Source organism: Nicotiana tabacum, chromosome 8 (genome assembly GCF_000715075.1).
Source record: "Nicotiana tabacum cultivar K326 chromosome 8, ASM71507v2, whole genome shotgun sequence".
NCBI classification, from domain to species: domain Eukaryota; kingdom Viridiplantae; phylum Streptophyta; class Magnoliopsida; order Solanales; family Solanaceae; genus Nicotiana; species Nicotiana tabacum.
The window spans coordinates 50,088,889-50,108,549 of record NC_134087.1 but is presented as its reverse complement, the minus strand read 5'-3'; the positions used below and the strand labels follow the sequence as shown (position 1 = coordinate 50,108,549).

Below are 19,661 nucleotides of genomic sequence, written 5' to 3'. Positions count from 1 at the left end.
TTAGAAGTAGTAACAAAACCTATTTGTGGAAGTGCAATCTAGATATTTCACTTGCTTATTCCGAATATATATTTCTAACTCCCATCTTAGCTCCCTATGGATTCGACCCCGACTCTTTGTTGGGTTTTATTATTGCAAACGACCATGTCATACCTTTTTAGAGGCGTGCATTTGAACGTGATCAATATCTTCAAAAAGTATAAATAAATCTTTTAAGTATCTTTTGGCATATTTCTAATGAATAATATATCAATTGAAGATCTTCAAAAAAATAAAATAATAATGTACATATTATCATGGAACGTACTGCTATCCTTAAGATATATATTTTTATTATAAGTTGTATATTAAAGTTATAAAATATTTAATTATAATATTTAGATTTATTATTAGTAATAATCTTAGAAAATCTACATGGCTGTTATAGAGGGGTAATTTTATAAAGAGTGTACTGTTATAAAAATGGTTGTTGCTGTTAGTAAAATGCTACTATAGAAAGGTAAAATATAACATAAAAAATTAATTCCGAGAAAAAATATATTTTTATTGTGAATGACTATTATATAGGGATGCCGTTACAAAGAGTTTAAGTGCTAGGTTTTAGACAAAAGAAAGCATATTCTTCGCAGTCATTAACTCATGAGGAGTATTTAGTGCAATTTAATGGGCTCTTTTGGAAAACAGTGAATTACAACAAAAGCCGGAGGGCTCAATTGCAAATGTCAAGTTACCCCTAACTTTTCTCGATTTCACTGTCTTCCTCCCAGACAATTTTAGGAAAACAAAGCAAACGGTTACAGACCAAGTAAGCAGATACCACTCCCTTCAATCAATCCCTAATTTCTTGCTCTTACCATGCAAATCTCACAAACCCACTTTTAGATCCATTGTTAATTAGACGCCCTTCAAATTTGAATTCATTTTTGGATCCTGAAACTCATTACTGTAAGCTTCCTTTTTCTCTGTTTTTTAATTCAATTATGGAATCGAGTTGTTTATGTAAATTTGTATTTTTTCAACTTGAGATTCATATTCATTTTTCTCTGTTTTTTTTTGTCAGAACAATTAGCACGTCAAGTTATTATCTATCATCTGAACAGCAATTTTGAAGTTCATCCTTAAAATTGGTATGTTTTTGTTCTTATTATCTCTTTGTCTCAACCATGCAAAGCCTTATGTGCAATTTTACTGTACTAACTGTAGCTTTATTTTCATTTGAGAGAATGATTTGCTTTCATTTCCCTTTTTACCCTTGTCAATGCATATGAATTTGTTGCTTCCAGGGGCGGCTCAAGCATTTTAGCGGCCTAAAGCCAAAATTTATTTGGAGGCCTTAAATTTAAAAAGTAAAACATATTTTTTCCCCAAAAAACTATTGTTCTACCTTTTTGAGATAAAAAGTTGTGAAAATAATTTTGATTATCGATTTCTTCTAATAGTTCTTTTTCGAATGACAATATAGTCAATCCAGTTAATCTTTCTTGAGAACTGTTGATCCTAGGTACTCCCTCCGGTCCAAAATAAGTGATTTTTTAGCTGTTTTCACACAGATTAAGAAATTCGCCTTTTAACATTAATTAGCAATGAAATTGACCATATTAACCTTTACTATCTCTTCACATAAACACTTCTAACACATGCTCCAACACTATTTACTCCAAGGGCAATGTAGGAAACAAATAATTAATTCATTCTTGAAATCTGGAAAAATCACTTATTTTGGACCACAAAATAAATGCCAAAAAATCACTTATTTTGGACCGGAGGGAGTAAGATTTTATTAATTTTAAAAAACTTATTTCTACTGAGACAACGGTTACATGAACTGTTAAATATTATTTTATAAAAAATAAATTTATTTGAAAAAGAAGCAAGTCTTTTTATTTGATTGAATGTGTCGATTAGAGTATTATTTTATATTTGTACTATTTTCTTTAATATTTTTAATTTAAAAAATAAGTCTAAACCATCAATATCCGAGTGACTTTTATATTTTAAGGAACATTCAAGGTTAAGACAATATTTTCTGAAGTTCTCGTCATCTAATGACCTCAAATTTTTACCACTGAAACTTTTGAGCTGTTGAATCTTTATACTCTTGGAGAAAACACTATAAGAGAAAGTATATAATCTTGTGAGAGAAGGGAAAGAAATATTGTGACTTGGAAAAAATAAGAAAGAGAAAGTAAAAATTTATAAGTATTGTCACCTGCCATAATAATTATTCTGATATTGAAGATTTATTCGCAAATTTAATAAAATTATCTTTCTCTTTATATGAAACTTTTTTACTTTTCTACTAAAAGTACTCTATTAAAAAAAAATATAAGTCTGTTATTGCTAAAAAAATGAGCCCCCCCAAATTTTGGGGCCTAAAGCAAGTGCCTTACTTGCTTTACCATAGAGCCGACAGTGACTGCTTCCTATTCGTGGTTCCTTATCAGTCTTGTAGTGGAGTTTAACTACTTCATGCTGCTTAATCTGTGATAATTTTAATTGTTTGTAACAAATGTGTTCACTATGAAGAAAAATGTTATATTTTGAAAAATGTTTCTGATGAAATAAGTGGTTTTCTCACTTATTTTTCAGGATTTTGTTGGTCAGCGAAGAATATTTACCTAAGATTGATAATAATATCAATAAAATGGATAGTATTCATGACATTTGCAGTATCAAAATCTTATAATAATGTCTAAATATTGGTTGGAGCAATTGATATGAAGTAAGAGTTTGGATAATCGTAAAGGAAACTAATTTTTTGTATATATGTGAAGGAAGTCATTTTCCCCTTTTGAGAGGAAATATTTTAATTGCAAAAGAATTCCCAATGACCAAACACCACAATGAATGGTTGTAAGACCAACCACATTGTATGTGAGTGAGTTAGACCTCTAAAGTCCAACCTATCCACACGATAAATGTTGCAGAAATGCAGATGCTAAGATGGATCAGTCATATAAGATTAGACAAGATTAAAAATTATCAAATTCAGCAGAAGGTGCAAGTAGCACAAAAAGAGGATAAAATGAAAGAGGGAACTTGAAATGATTTGGACATGTCTTACATCGTCCTGCCGATGCACCTGTTATAGGTAGGAGTGGAAAACGGGTGGGTCTGGTCGGATATGGTTTGGGTCGAAAACGGGTAATGAAAAAACGGATAAAATTATCCGATCCAACCCATATTTAATACGAATAAAAACGGCTTAACCAGTGGATAATATGGGTAACCATATTAGCCATGACTTTTTGAATATAATCACTTTTGGGAGAATTCCTAGTGTCCCAAACTTGATAAACCCCCAATTTGAGGCTTTACAAATGTAAAAGGTAAACTCATTGGTTATCCATTGGTTAACCATTTTCTAAATGGATAATATGGTTCTTATCCATATTTGACCCGTTTTTAAAAAGTTCATTATCCAACCCATTTTTAGTGGATAATATGGGTGGTTAACTAGTTTCTTTTAACTATTTTGCCACCATTAATTATAGGTATAAAACCATGGTGAATAAAGGATCGAAGAAGATGAGGTAGACCAAAAATCACATCAAAGGAAGTTTTCTTGCAAGACCTATAATCCCTGGATTCCATGCAAAATTAAGCAAAAAATATGGCATAATATTAAAAAAGAAATGTATAGGTGTTACCAATTAGTTGAGTAAGTTTTAGTCGTGTTAGGATGTTTCTTTTATGTCCAATATTTGCAAGGAATTAAAGGACTGAAAAAAGAAGAGGTAGACCTAAAATCACATTGAAGAAAGTTATCTTGCAAGACTAAGACCTACAATCTCTGGATTCCATGCAAATTAGGCAAAAAATACAGCACAGCGGAAGAAAAAGAACTGTATAGGTGATACCAATTAGCTAAGATTAAGTTTTGGTCATGTTACTATGTTTATTTTAGGTCCAATATTTGCAAGGAGTTTTTACTCTTGTTAGTGATTTATGCGACAGCAGGAAATGCAGAGACCTCTAGTGTTAGGGACTAATTTTTTTGTAATATTGGACTGAGATGGACATAGTTTGAGCAGTACAGATAGTGAGGATTCTCATAGTCGATCCCAACTTACTTGGGATTGAGGCCTAACTGTTGCTGTTGCAACCGCTAGAAAATGACTTCTTCTGGAAAATATTTTCTGTTATACTAAACAGATAGCTTTTGGACAAAAGAGGAAATAGATAGAGTTGAAAGTGTTTCACCTCCTTCGTGATTCATCTCTACTAAAGCAAAAGTCTTCTTTTCTGTTTCAGGATTGCTCCTTCATTTGTCTTACCTTATCAAAAAAAAAGGGATTTCTCCGTAGTTGGTCAAGGATGGCGTCAGTGTCAAATGATGGGTTATCCAATGAGAGCGTGAAGAAGCGGCTGTCAGAAAATGGTTACCACTCGTATTTGGGCATTATACCAAAATATAAAGTTCGGAAAGTCTCAGCAGTACGAGATTTTCCTCCAGGATGTGGTAATATCTCTCCAAAAGTTGATTTGAATCATGAACAAGATGCCGTTGTGTCCACTAATGAAGATATGGCTAACATTGTGTTGGTTGATGTTGTTAAAGATTCTAACAGTGAGATCGAATCACGGTCAGTTGAAGCTGTGGACTGTCTAGTTAACATGGAGGAGCATGAAAAGTTGGATAGGTTAATAGGGGAAGTGGTATCGAAAAACATGGGTGCAATAGCAAATGAGTTGGGAGAAAAAATAAGTGACGACAAATCTCTTGGATTTGAGTTGCCTAAAGATCTTGAAATTAGTGAAATGGAGCTTTCCAAGGAAACGGAAGACATCCAGACTGACACTTTAGTGAAGGGAGTTAATGAAGAGAGAAGTTTACCTTTGGTCGAAAATGTTTGTGGTGGACACAAGACATCTGTGCGGGAAATTGGCGGTGCCACTGATGAACCAAGTCCTGTTAGTCAAGTCAAAGTGGTTTTGCCACCTCAGCAGCTAATTAGTGTTATGGAAAATGCTTCCCCCCCGCCAAAGAATAAGTACCGCAAAAGAAGAGTATCTGCTGTTCGTGACTTCCCTCCATTTTGTGGAACAAATGTTCCTAAGCCAACTGAACAGAATTTCTATGGTGTTACTGAAGAAAGCAAGGATGTGGCTGGGTTCAATAAGGCAGTTATAAATAATGAAGTGATTGAGACACTGAGAGATGTTACGGACACTGGGGCATTGCAAGAGAGGTTGGTTGAAAGTGAGGAGGCTGATTCTCTGAGAGAGAGGGACATTGCTAGTCCCAAAGATAGGGTGTTGGAGCAAATAACAATGGTTCACAGTGAAGAACAGGAAGGTATCCAAAATGATTTTGATGGAAGAAGTCAGATGGAAAGAACTGTGGTTATGCCCGAGACAATGACGAAAAAGGAGAATGATGCAGGAGTTGTGGGAAAGGAGATTGTTGTACATTCAGAGGATGAAAGTGAAAAGACAACTAGTGCAACTAGTGCTCTTGGTTGTGGAAATGAAATGGTTGGGCCGATTACGCAGGGTGCTGAGACGTATTGTGCATGGGAGCAAAGGAAAAAAAAGAGTTTAGATGGCCCTGTGAGTGGAAATGAAATTGTTGTCTCACAGGTCAAAGACAATCTGACAAAGACTGCAGTCAGTGCTTGTGGTTCTGGGCATGAAATAGTTAAGCCAATTGTGCAAGGTCTGATGGCCGAGCCACACTGTCCATGGAGGCAGGGAAAGCAAACTAGTGTAGATTGTGCGGTGAGTGGAAACCAAGATGAGAAGTCTCCTCTGTCTTGGCGCAAGAAGGCTAAAGCTGTCGCCAGAAAAAGTAATCCTAGGGGTAAGAAAAAATCAGCTTCTGGTGGCGAAGCTACCAATGAATTTTCAAGGGCACTAGTTGTGTTCGATGACGAAGGATCTGCTTTACATGCTGTCAGCAACGATGGAGCTCACAGTTTGAATAGGGAAGCACTACATGAAGATCGTCCCGTTGGACAAGGACGACGTGAATTTGACGTGACCCTACCACCTTTTGGTCCAAACAGTTCTAGTCATGGTGATGCCCGAACTAAAGTTAGAGAGACTCTTCGTATGTTTCAGGCTATCTGTAGAAAGCTCTTGCAAGAAGAAGAGTCAAAGTCAAGACCTGAAGAAGCAAAACCGAGGCAAGGGTCAAACAGAATTGATCTTCAAGCAGCAAAAATCATCAAGGCAAAAGGAAAAGAAGTTAACACAGGTCAGCACATACTGGGAGAAGTTCCTGGAGTTGAAGTCGGAGATGAGTTCCAATACAGGGTGGAACTTGCTATTGTGGGGGTTCATCGCCTATATCAGGCTGGTATAGATTACATGAAGCAGGGAGGTATGCTGATCGCGATTAGTATTGTTTCTTCAGGGGTCTATGATGATGCTGTGGAAGATGCTGATGTATTGATTTATTCTGGGCAAGGCGGAAATGTGGTAGGTAAGGTCAAAACTCCTGAGGATCAGAAGCTTGAAAGAGGTAATTTAGCTTTGAAGAATAGTATATCAGTTCAGAATCCTGTTCGGGTGATTCGTGGATCCAAGGAGACGAAAACGTCTGAATCTGTGGATGGTAAAGGTAAGGTAGTGACAACATATATTTATGATGGGTTGTACAAGGTTGATAATTTTTGGACAGAACAAGGGCCAAAGGGTAAGATGGTTTTTATGTTTAAGTTGGTGAGAATTCCTGGTCAACCAGAGCTTGCTTGGAAAGAAGTGAAGTCATCAAAAAAGTCCAAAGTGCGGCATGGTGTTTGTGTCCATGACATTACAGAAGGAAAGGATACACTCCCGATAAGTGCTGTGAACACAATTGATGGTGAGAAACCTCCACCATTCACTTATATCAAGAAGATGATATATCCTGACTGGTTCCAGCGATCTCCTCCTAAAGGTTGTGATTGTATCGGTAGATGTTCTGATTCCAAGAGGTGCTCATGTGCAGTTAAAAATGGAGGCGAGATCCCATACAACCGTAATGGAGCTATTGTTGAAGTGAAGCCTCTTGTCTATGAATGTGGTCCTTCTTGTAAATGTCCCCCCTCTTGCTACAATAGAGTCGGCCAACACGGTATTAAAATTCCACTTGAGATCTTTAAGACAAATTCAAGGGGATGGGGTGTGAGAGCTTTAACATCTATTCCTTCAGGAACCTTTATCTGTGAGTATGCAGGAGAGCTTCTTGAAGACAAGGAAGCTGAACGAAGAATTGGTAGTGACGAATACCTTTTTGATATTGGGCAGAACTATAGCGATTGTTCTGTGAACTCTTCCACACAAGCAGAATTAAGTGAGGTAGTAGAAGAGGGTGGTTATACAATTGATGCAGCTCAGTGTGGAAATGTCGGGCGATTTATCAATCACAGTTGTTCACCTAACTTGTATGCACAAAACGTTCTTTATGATCACGAAGATAAGAAAATGCCTCATATCATGTTCTTTGCAGCAGATAACATTCCTCCTTTGGCGGAGCTGAGTTACCATTATAATTATTCCGTGGATCAGGTACGTGACTCCAATGGCAATATCAAGGTGAAGAAATGCTATTGTGGATCTTCAGAGTGTAGCGGTCGGATGTACTAGGGGTTTGTAAAGCTTTATTTCAAGTTGAGGTGAATAATTCCTCATATTTGATTTAAGATGTTTCACTGCAATACATTTGTCCTCCTTATGTTTTGCTTTTAGCTGCATTTGCACGAATGTTGCTTTCCTTTCTCCATCCAAGAATCATGCTGCATAGTTTCAGTATCTACCTCTTCTTTCCCTATTGCAAATGGCAATGTAGTGTATTTGGTACGAGAAAAGTCATATTCGAGGAAATATGTTTTCCAGGAGGTAGTCAAATTTTGATGTCTGGTACGAGAAAATATTTTCCAAGGAAAAACTTTTCTATTAATATTTGGAAAATGACTTCCCTAACTTACATGCGGAAGTCACTTCCTTTAAAATGTCTTCTAATTTCATATCATTTGCTCCAAATTGATCTTAGACATCATTAGTCTAATCTTTAATACTCAAAGATTTCATCAAAACACTATCTAATTTGCTAATACTATTACTAACCTTTAATATTCTTTTCCGAATTTCTTTTTACTCACAACAAAACATCAGAAAACATTTAATATAAAAATACTTTTCATATAGAACATTTTAAAAAACATATCTTTCATAGACAACGTTTTCACGAAATTTTGTTTTTCATGAAGAATGACTTCTGTCGTATAAAACACACAACATTCGCTACATTGTTGATATATGCATAATGATTTTGCATGGACAGTCTCTTTTTGTCTTCTCAAGTCGAGGGTATATCGGAAACAACTTTTCTATCCCTGCGGGGTAAAGGTAAAGTCTGTGTACACGCTACCCTCCATAGACTCTACTTGTCGGATTTTATTGGATCATTGTTATTGTTGATTTTGCATGGACAGAGAAGCTTGTTTGGGTCATGGACGGAAAAAGTTCACATTTTGAGAGGCCCTTCCTACTTAACTTTTCATACTTTTGGAAAACTAGCAATTAGCTAACATAAATTTTAAGGTATAACATTTTACATAATTATGTTTTAGTTCTACTAGAGAATCGAGAACAATAACATAGATTTTAAGGTATAACATTTTACATAATTATGTTTTAGTTCCACTAGAGAACCGAGAACAAGAACTCACGCCTTGATAACTTATATAACATAGGGAGAACCGTACCCCAAAAGTTAGCTATTAAGGTGGGAAAACCCAAGGCTATTTATAAACGCCACATTGGCACATTGCAATACCGATATGGGACTCAAGTCCCATAACTTGCATTGGACCATAACAAACCGGCGTCAGGCACAGAGGGCGGTGGGTGGCTCTGATACCATTGATACAACCTAGGGAGAGCCACAATCCAAAAGCTAGTTATTAAGATGGGAGAGACCAAGTATAAACCCCACATGAGGACATTGCAATATCTCTATGGGACTCAAGTCCTATACCTTGCAATGGACCATAACAATAACTCAACAGTCAACACCCCTTAAATAGGGAGAGATTTATTGATATATATATATATATATATATATATATATATATATATATATATATATATATATATATATATCGTGTTGGGACAATGACTTAAGCCACGATAACTCGAGACTATATTTAATTAAAAGCACCTTGTTCACGGAGGGTGATCCCTAATACGCAACTAATCTATATATAATTTTATTCTGTAAATTCTGACAGCTGAGACATCACCAAGTAGCGCCACTAATATGTGATAACACTTGTATTTTCATGTCTAAGAGAGCTGAATGTCTCAATAGTAGCCCCAGCTTTCCATTCAGCAGGAATTACAGCCTTATCAGACTGCACCCATTTGGTTTCAGCACCAGCACTTGTTAGGAACCTCACGTTAAGTTCTCCACTTGGTGGGCTCGATAGGTCGAACACTGCTCCATAAACCCTCCTCATTGATATCCATTCTTTTGTTTCCTCCTGCATCAACATATATAATAATAATTAAATATATGCCAAGGTAGGCTCACATTAACATGAAAGGTTGTAAACTCGTCCAATATTGACATCCTTTATTTGTCTATGAGACCAGTGCCGTACGCAAGATATTTCATAAACGGTATTACAATTTGAAGGAGTGGAGTAATGAATAAATCACTATTAAATATTTTTATTTTTCTTATATATCTAATAAAAAAATCGACGAAATTGTGTCACATGACACCACATGCAACAAGGTGCATAAGTCTGTCTATTGGAAAAACCAAAAAGTTGATAGCCTAAAAAAGACTTTGTTAATATGATAAAATGAGACTTGGACAGCAAGAATGTCAGTAGCACCACCTTGATTCATAACAACTATAGCAAGATAGTGAGGGTACTTGCTATGTTCGTGGATTTTAAGCATGAGATTTCCATATTTGCAAGAAACTCTACGATATTCTACTTCAACTACGCCTTTAGCAAACAATTGCTGAGCCATATTAGGTTGCTTAGCCAATTTAGCATAGGCGCGGTAGCTGAGAATGAAGTCTGTTCCATGTCCTTCTCCAGTGTCCGTCACCACTACTTTTGTTCCCTCGTCACTGCACAACCCCTTGTCCTTGCACCTTACCTATAAATTTTCTTTGTTATCAATGCTATTGAATAATCCAACTTCTTTTTGTTTATCAATGATTACTTATAGTTAATATTTTAACTGACCTGATAATGTAAAAAACGTAGAGATTAATAATTACAGTACCTGGTAGCAAGCTCCACAGGCAGCTCCATTTTTGTAAAGCCGTTTGGAGGCTGCACAAACCTCCCCATTGTTGACATCTTTGCCATTTTCTCCATAGCCACACGCTCCGGCTGATCAAAATGTACGTACAACAATTAAATGTTTAAAATAGCTAGTGCATGCACAAGTTTACTTGATTATTTTTGTGTGTGTTAGTGGGAGGGATTAAGATTATGTATTTATAATTAGATGATGATCCTACGAAGTAGTATAGGGAGCTCTTAAATTTAGTTACATTTTCATCTCATTTTGAAAGTCAAATTAATCATTGTTTGTCAAAAAATTGACATTAATTTGATAAGTACTTCACTCCTTCCATTTCAATGTAGATGATGTAGTTTTACTTGATACAAAATTTAAGGAAGAAAAAAGTCTTTTGAAATATGTGACCCTGAAAGCTTAAGGGGCACAAACTTTGTGAGGCCATAATATTTTTGTGGCTATAAAAGTTTCTCAGTAAGAATAGAGTGGGTAAAATAAAAAATTTAAAGTTAAATTATTTTCCTAATAAGAAAAGTGTGTCATTTAAATTAAAACAGAGGGAGTAATATTTAGAAATAAAGTCTTGACATGAGGTCAACTAAAAAGTTTATGTACCTACACAATTAGATAATGAATTTTAGTTTCAAGAAGAGAATTATCACCATAAAACGTAGTAATAAAATTAGGAAATTATGATAAAATTGACAATTATTTTGGAAGCTAAGGTGAAAAGGGCATACTTGGTATCCCCATGCCATCAGGGGTAGTGTAATAGGCAGTTCTGGAAACATAATTATTGCTGTAGCAAAGCGTAGGCAATAGCAAAACCATGCAGAGAAAAATGCAATTATATTGTTGTTGATAGAGATCATTTTGCCTTAAGAAAGAGGTAGAAAAGGCAGAAGAAGTGTAGTTAGAAGAGTTGTGAATGGGATATTCGAGTGAGGAAATCCTATAGCTGAGGTTTACAGGGTCCGGGGTCGACGATTGCTGCCACATTTCTCTTTCCATTATAGACAGTGGAAAACAGATGGAAACTAAAGAAAACTCTGTCCTAAAATATACTTGATGACACACAATTTCACTAATTGCTTAATCATTCAACACTGTAAACCTGGAAAGAACCACATACTCCATTTCCCTCCAGATTTTCTACCAAGAAATAGAAAAAGGAACAGACTTAATTAAACAATTCACTCTGAGTACATGCTTTGGTAATAGTTTTGAAGACAATTGAAAAGATCTCAAATTTGTCAGTGTTCACTTCCCCATTTATGCTGCATTTTAATTTTAATTCTATTAAACATTTCAGTCTAACAAAAGGGAAGTGCTCTAAAATTTGTACAGGTGTATAGGTTCATACGACAACAACAAACCAGTGAAATTACACACGTGAGATCTGGAGAGGCCGATACTACTAGTACGACTAGAAGAGACTTTCGACTACCTGTCAACCCACAACCCTAATCAGGGGCGAAGTCACCTTTGTATAAGGGTGATCAATTGACCACCCTCCACTAGAATATTACGAAAAATTACACTGTGTATATAAGTAAAATATTGATTTTAGATGTGTAAAATATATATTGAACGCCCTTTGTCGGGAATTTTTTTTAGTTCTTTTAAGTTTGAACACCCTTGGAAACATTTCTGGCTTTGCCACTGACCCTAATGCTCAACCTCCACACCTTCATATCAAGGGTCATGTCCTCGGTAAACTGAAGTAGTGCAATATCTTGCCTAATCACCTCTCCCCAGTACTTCTTAGTCCTCCATATACCTATCCTCTAACCCGCCATGGTCAACCTCTCACATATCCTAACCGGAGCATCAGTGTCTCTCATCTTCACATGCCCGAACCATCTCAACTTCGATTCCCGCAACTTGTCTTCCACAGGAGCCACACCGACCTTGTCCCTAATTAATAATTTCATTCCTAATCTTATCTTTCCTAGTATGCTCACACATCCATCTCAATATCCTCATCTTTGCTACTTTCATATTCTGGATATGAGATTTCTTGACTAGCTAACACTCGGCTTCATACAACATAGTCGGCCTAACTACCATTTTGTGAACTTGCCCTTAAGTCTTGACGGCACATTCCTATCACACAAAACACCAAACGCGAGCCTCCATTTCATCCACCCCACTCCAACACGATGTGTAACATACTCGTACGTCAATCTCCCCGTTCCTCTCAATACCACACATAAGATATTTAAAACTATCTTTCTTGGGATGATTTGTGTATCAAGCTTCACCCCCGCTTCTGTTTCCTGCGTCTCCACACTAAACTTGCACTCCAAGTATTCTATTTTCGTCCTACTTAATTTGAAACTTTTAGACCGCAGGGTTTGTCACATCCAGCCTATCGTTAACCCCGTTGCGCGTCTCGCCGATCAACACTATGTCATCTGCAAATAAGTATATGTTCATACGATACAGGTTAATATCAAAACTTCATTTCTACCGGTGAAATATATAGTAAACAAAATAATGATGATTTATTAGGCAATATTTGATGATTTTTAGGTAAATATCACAACTTTTTATAATGATATTTCAAGATACTGTATTCATTGATATGGAGTAACAAATCATCTTTATTTCAAATCTACAACATCTTCATCTTCAAACTGACTAATGGATGATCAATAAGACTTGGCAACATGTTCTTGTTTGATCGGACTCTTCAAAGAACGAAGCATAGCTTCTTTCATAAGCTGCGGTTTAGTTTTATTTTCTTTATAACATAATAAGACAATATTATATCTCCTGTAAACTTAATGAAGAATGAAAACATTTTCCATGAGAAAGAAGAATGAAAACAGTTTATATTTATATTTTCCTGCTAGTACTGGTGCATTACATTTTTTAGGAATAAATAATCCTCATGCCCTCTTTATAGATTAAGACAGCAAAGTCGATGGCTTTTTAATTTTGTCCGAGCATAAGCAATAGCCCTGTTCGGTCAAGCTTCTAAAATCAGCTCATTTGAAAAGTATTTTTTCAAAGAGTACTTTGGGAGAAAAACAGTTTGTGTTTAGCAAATTAATTTGAAAAACACTTACTAATAGCAATTTGTGAAACAAAAAGTCGTAAATCATACAATAGCCGAAGATCTTTGATGTTGAGTAATTTTTCTTAGTCTTTACTCGATGATACACGATTTCACATTTATTATTCGGTCTCCTCTCATAATTAAGCATCTAATTAAGAACTAGATAGTGTTTGACCAACAGATATTGAAACCTTTTTGATTAAATCAATTAATGAAGACGAAGATATAAATCTTAGCCAAGTATAATAAAATCAAGATTAAATGATGCAAGAGAGGTGTTGAATATGGCAAACTATCCCACATCGGTGGGGGGACTTAATTTGGGGGAGAATTTCACCCTATAAAAGAAGACCTAATGTTTAGGATTTAAACACACCTCTCATTTGCCTTTTATCTTCTTAAGGCATTTGTATCTTCTCTCTTTAGTATTATTTCACTTGTATTTTTGGAGTGGAATAAAATATTAGTTGTGTCCGAGGAAGTAGGCAAAATTGGCCGAACCTCGTAAATTTTGGTGTTCCTTTTATTGTTGCTTTATTGTCTTATTTATTATTTGGTGGCTGTCATAATTTTTGGTATAGTAGTTGTGACTCATTCACACAATATACATTTGGCTTCCGCAACAACGTTATCAGAGCCAATGTACTGTCTAAGTATGCTCTGTGGTTGCACCATAGTCTGATCTTCTACATCAGAAAAGATTTATCTTGGTAACTGAGTCAAGGTTCTGTCTGAGTATGCTCTGTGGTTGCAGCTTAGTCTGATCTTCCACACTAGAAAGGAAATAATCTTGATTTATGTCGTCAACTATTAAATAATATTTGTGTCAAAGATGGGAGACAATAAACAAGAAGAATCTACATCAAGTGTCAATAATCGTCATTATTGGCGTCTTCGCTTATGACAAGAATTGTGTCAAATGCGAAATTTGCGGTAAATTTTTGACGGGTCAGGACATTTTGGGATGTGGCAAGGCAAGGTTCTAGATATCCTTTTCAACAAGGCCTAGATCTTGCCATTGAAGAAAAAAGACCAGATGTTATTGGAGAAGAAGATTGGAGAATTATCAACCGTGTTGCTATTCGATCCTACCTTTCTTGAGAGCAAAAATATCCATACACAAAGGAAACTTCTGCAAGTAAATTATGGAAAGCACTGGAGGATAAATTTTTGAAAAAAAACAGTCAAAATAAATTGTACATGAAGAAGAGACTATTTCGCTTCACCTATGTTCCTGGTACCACGATGAATGAACATATCACCAGTTTCAATAAGTTGATCACAGATTTGCAAAATATGGATGCAACTTTTGATGATGGTGACTTGGCCTTGATGTTGTTGGGGTCACTTCCTGATGAGTACGAGCACCTTGAAACTACTCTACTCCATGGGAATGGCGAAATTTCTCTCAGAGAAGTTTGTTCGGCTTTGTACATCTATGAACAAAGAAAGGGAGAAAAACAGAAGGGCGGAGAAGGAGAAACACTAGTTGTGAGGGGTCGTCCTCAAAATCAAATGAGGACAAAGAAAGGAAGATCCAAGTCAAGTCTAGACCCATCAAAGATGAATGTGCCTTTTGTCGAGAAAAGGGGCACTGGAAGAAAGACTGTCCGAAGTTGAAGAATAAGGCCAAACATAACAATGGAAAGGCCATTATGGATTCAAATGTAGCCGATGGTGATGATTCAGACTTCTCATTAGTTACAACAGAGCCATCAACATCATCAGACATATGGTTGATGGACTTGGCTTGTAGCTACCATATGTGTCCCAACAGGGACAGTTCGTGGATTTTCAAGAAGGAGAATATGGAGTCGTCCACACCGCGGATAACAACCCTCTTACCTCATATGACATTGGTTCAATACGATTAAGGAACCATGATGGAATGATCAGAACATTAACAGATGTTCGATATGTACCGTGTTTGAAGAAAAATCTCATTTCTGTGGGAGCCCTAGAATCAAAAAGGTTCAAAATCATTGCAGAAAATGGAGGGATGAGAGTATGCTCCGGTGCACTAGTGGTAATGAAGGCCAATCGGAAGAACAATAATATGTACCGTTATCGTGGTAGTACAGTTATTGGGACAGCGACAGTAACATCCAGTGACGAAAAAGAGGCAGAAGCAACCAGGCTATGGCACATGCGCTTGGGACATGCTGGAGGTAAATCCTTGAAAACCTTATCAGATCAAGGATTATTAAAGGGAGTAAAGGTTTGCAACTTGGAGTTTTGCGAGCATTGTGTCAAAGGGAAACAGACAAGGGTTAAATATGGTACATCGATCCATAATACTAAAGGCATTTTCGATTATGTACACTCTGATGTTTGGGGTCCTTCCAAAACACCTTCATTGGATGGGAAGTACTATTTTGTAACCTTTGGTAATGATTTTTCCCGAAGAGTATGGATGTATACAATGAAGAGCAAAGATGAAGTGTTGGGAATTTTTCTCAAATGAAAAATGATGGTGGGGAATCAAATAGGCAGGAGGATCAAGTGTATTCGCACAGACAATGGAGGTGAATACAAAAATGATCATTGTAATAAGGTCTGTGAAAATGATGGCATCGTCCGACACTTCACTGTCAGACATACACCACAACAGAATGGAGTGGCAGAACGTATGAACTGGACCTTGCTGGAGAAGGTACGATGTATGTTGTCTAATGCTGGCTTGGACAAAGAATTTTGGGCTGAGGCAATTACATATGCATGTCGCCTCATTAATCGCTTACCATCTGCTGCTATTGATGGCAAGACACCATTTGAAAAATTGTATGGAAAGCCTGCTGTAGATTATGACTCTTTGCACGTATTTGGCTCAACTGCATATTATCATATGACAGAGTCAAAATTGGATCCAAGGGAAAAGAAGGCTATTTTATGGGGATTACTTCTGGAGTCAAAGGATATCGCTTATGGTGTCCTATGACAAAGAAAGTAATATTCAGCAGGGATGTTACCTTTGATGAATCTACTATGGTAAACAGAAGATACCAAACAAAATGAGGGTGCTTCTAAGTAGGTGGAGTTTGAGGGAAAATTTATTTTTCCTACACAAGAAGCAGATGAGGAAACAAATGAAGCTTATCCTCTGGAAGAAGAGCCAGTAGATAGGGAGATTCCAACTCAGGAACCTCAACAACTTGAATCAATAGCAACCAGCAGGCCAAAAAAGACAATAACAAAACCTGTTCAGCTTATAGAAATGGTTGCTTGTGCCGCCTCAATTATAACTGATGATGTTCCGACCACTTATAAAGATGCAGTCCAAAGTTCAAAAGAAGATAAGTGGAGGATTTCCATGAATGATGAAATATAGTCCCTTCATCAGAATCATACATGGAGATTGGCCAATCTCCCGAAGGGAAAGAAAACAATTGGGTGCAAATGGGTATTTGCAAAGAAAGAAGGATTTCCTAACCAAGAAGATGTTCGCCACACAGCAAGATTGGTGGCCAAAGGATATGCTCAAAAGGAGGGAATTGATTACAATGAAGTGTTTTCTCCAGTTGTAAAATATTCCTCCATTAGAATTGTGTTGGCTTTGGTAGCACAGTTAGATTTGGAACTAGTTCAGATAGATGTAAAAACTGCGTTTTTACATCGAAACTTGGAGGAGGAAATCTACATGACTCAGCCAGAAGGATTTAAAGTTGCTGGAAATGAAAATATGGTGTGCAAACTTGAAAAATCATTGTACGGTTCGAAACAATCTTCTAGACAATAGTACAAATGATTTGACAAGTTTATGTTGCGGCAAGGGTACACGAGAAGCAAGTACGATCATTGTGTATATTTGCGCAAGCTTAAAGATCGTTCCTTTATATATCTTCTCCTATATGTTGATGATATGTTGATAGCTTCCAAGAATTCGGAAGAAATTGATAAGTTGAAGATTCAATTGAAGAAGGAGTTCGAGATGAAGGATCTAGGTGAGGCAAAGAAAATTCTTGGCATGGAGATAATAAGAGATAGACGTTCAAAGAAACTCTATTTATCTCAGAAAGAATATTTGAAAAGAGTACTACAAGGTTTTGGCATAGATGAAAAGACTAAGCTAGTTAGTACTCCACTTGCTCCCCATTTTAAGCTTAGTACTATTATGTCGCCAAAAGATGAAGCTGAACGAGAGTATATGTCAAAGGTACCATACACAAATGTTGTTGGTAGCTTGATGTATGCAATGGTCTGTACGAGACCTGACATTTCACAAGCTATTGGAGTTATTAGCAGATATATGCATAATCCAGGAAAGGAGCATTGGCAAGCCGTGAAGTGGATTCTACGGTATATTCATAATACTGTAGATGTTGGGTTAGTTTTTGAGCAGGAAGGCAATCAATCTGTAGTTGGATATTGTGACTCAGATTTTGCGGGTGGTCTGGACAAACGAAGATCAACTACTGGTTATGTGTTTACTTTTGCAAGGGCACTAGTTAGTTGGAAGTCTACTTTGCAGTCAACAGTTGCTTTGTCTACAACAGAGGCAGAGTACATGGCTATTATAGAGGCTATGAAGGAGGCAGTTTGGCTTTAGGGATTGCTAAAGGAGCTTGGTATTGGACAAAAGAGTATCACAATTTTTTGTGATAGTCAACGTGCTATTCAATTAGCAAAGAACCAAGTTTATCATGCAAGGACGAAGAACATTGATGTTTGGTATCATTTCGTACGAGAAATCATAGAAGAAGGTGGAGTCACGGTGAAGAAAATTCATACTACAGAGAATCCTGCTGATATGCTGACAAAAGTGGTGACTGCGGTCAAGTTTCAACATTGTTTGGATTTGATCAACATTGTTGAATACTGAAGATTGAAGATGAAGACACAACCAAAATTTGTTACCGAGAAAAAATTGAAGATATGGAATTCTGCCAAGGTGGAGATTTGTTGAATATGGAAAACTATCCCACATCGGCGGGGGACTTAATTTGGTGGAGAATTTCACCCTATAAAAGGCCTAATGTTTAGGATTTAAACACACCTCTCATTTGCCTTTTTATCTTCTTAAGACATTTGTATCTTCTCTCTTTAGTATTATTTCACTTGTATTTTTGGAGTGGAATAAAATATTGGTTGTATCCGAGGAAGTAGGCAAAATTGGCTGAACCTCGTAAATTCTGGTGTTCCTTTTATTGTTGCTTTATTGTCTTATTTATTATTTGGTGGCTGTCATAATTTTTGGTATAGTAGTTGTGACTCATTCACATTATATACATTTGGCTTCCACAACAAGAGGAACAAGTTGAATGATGCTTCCTCGTCTGTTGGAACCAAATGATTGTTCATAAATGTGATAACTTCAAATGTACAAAAATATTGCAATGATGTGATTGGCCAAGATAAAAGATGATGTATTGATTTCAGATCTGTAGTAAGCAAAATTGTCTTTTTCGTATTCACTTTCTGATCCCCCTTTACAAAGTGTTTTGCCTCTATTTATAAGGGACAATCCCTTTTAAATCCTAAACAGGTATAACATAAAGAATATTCGAAAAGCATATTCCTACTGTCTCCTAGTACGCTTACACTACTGCAGACATCGTACGTTCGCTAACCATTGTCGGTCGTCACCCTTTATAACGACCAAAGGACATTACACCCGTAAGGACCTCATTCTTCGCCGTACTCAGTAGTGATCGTGGTCGTCCAAATTTGGACCTATACAGATAGAGCCATGAAAATAACCTCTTTTCGCATTTTCTATCCAACTTCTTGCCAAGCTTATAATGCACTAGTATTTGCATAACTTGTTGGGTGAAAAGCTGTGGTGTTGGCGTGTCCACGTACGATAATATGGTGTTGGCAGGGGCGGATTTAGGGGGGCGCAAGGGGGTTCACCTTCGCCGAAAAATTACACTGTATATATAAGGCAAAATCTATTTTTTACCTCTATATATTAAGTTTTGAACCCCTTTAACACAATCCAAAAGTGTAGTTTAATGGTCAAGGGGGTTCAAAATCTACATAAGGTCATGGGTTCAATTCCCACTAGCTACAAAAAAAGTTTTTTGAACCCCCTTCGTGAAAATTCTGCCTCTGCCACTGGGTGTTGGCGTAACTTTTTCCTGTAGAAGTTCTTGAATTTATTTCCATTGTGCGAAATGTCATATTGTACCAGAAACGTCCAGAATTAATATTTTTTCAGTCATATATAATTTGTTGAATAGCAAAATATTTGGAGGAGTAGAAGGGGGTAAAAATTGAGGAGCGGTAACTTTCTTGAGTTACAAAGCTTGATTTGACCTGAATGACCTAAATTAACTACACCAAAGATACTAATAGCTCTTAATAGTAGTAGGTGAATTACTCCAACTACTCATGAGTAATTGTA

At 36.5% G+C, this 19,661-nt stretch overlaps 2 protein-coding genes across 2 annotated transcripts; one reads left to right on the top strand and one right to left on the bottom strand.

Moving 5' to 3' along the window:
- Positions 1-674: 674 nt before the first annotated feature.
- LOC107825141 (uncharacterized) lies at positions 675-7,737 on the top strand. The gene is made up of 3 exons (XM_016651971.2): positions 675-945; positions 1,061-1,127; positions 4,255-7,737. The coding sequence occupies exon 3, from the start codon at positions 4,318-4,320 to the stop codon at positions 7,570-7,572; it is 3,255 nt and encodes a 1,084-aa protein (XP_016507457.1). The 5' UTR covers positions 675-945; positions 1,061-1,127; positions 4,255-4,317; the 3' UTR covers positions 7,573-7,737.
- A 1,505-nt stretch (positions 7,738-9,242) lies between these two features.
- Positions 9,243-11,265, bottom strand: LOC107809049 (expansin-like B1). Its single transcript, XM_016633644.2, has 4 exons — positions 10,995-11,265; positions 10,234-10,343; positions 9,781-10,104; positions 9,243-9,470 (listed from the first exon to the last, which is right to left on the bottom strand). The coding sequence occupies exons 1-4, from the start codon at positions 11,263-11,265 to the stop codon at positions 9,243-9,245; spliced, it is 933 nt and encodes a 310-aa protein (XP_016489130.2).
- Positions 11,266-19,661: the final 8,396 nt, after the last annotated feature.

Coding starts and splice junctions, on each gene's coding strand:
- LOC107825141 (XM_016651971.2), top strand. CDS start 4,318: ATGGCGTCAGTGTCAAATGATGGGTTATCCAATGAGAGCGTGAAGAAG.
- LOC107809049 (XM_016633644.2), bottom strand. CDS start 11,265: ATGGAAAGAGAAATGTGGCAGCAATCGTCGACCCCGGACCCTGTAAAC. Junction 10,344..10,994: donor TGATGGCATGGGGATACCAA/GTATGCCCTTTT, acceptor CATTTTGATCAG/CCGGAGCGTGTGGCTATGGA. Junction 9,471..9,780: donor CATTTTATCATATTAACAAA/GTCTTTTTTAGG, acceptor ATGTTGATGCAG/GAGGAAACAAAAGAATGGAT.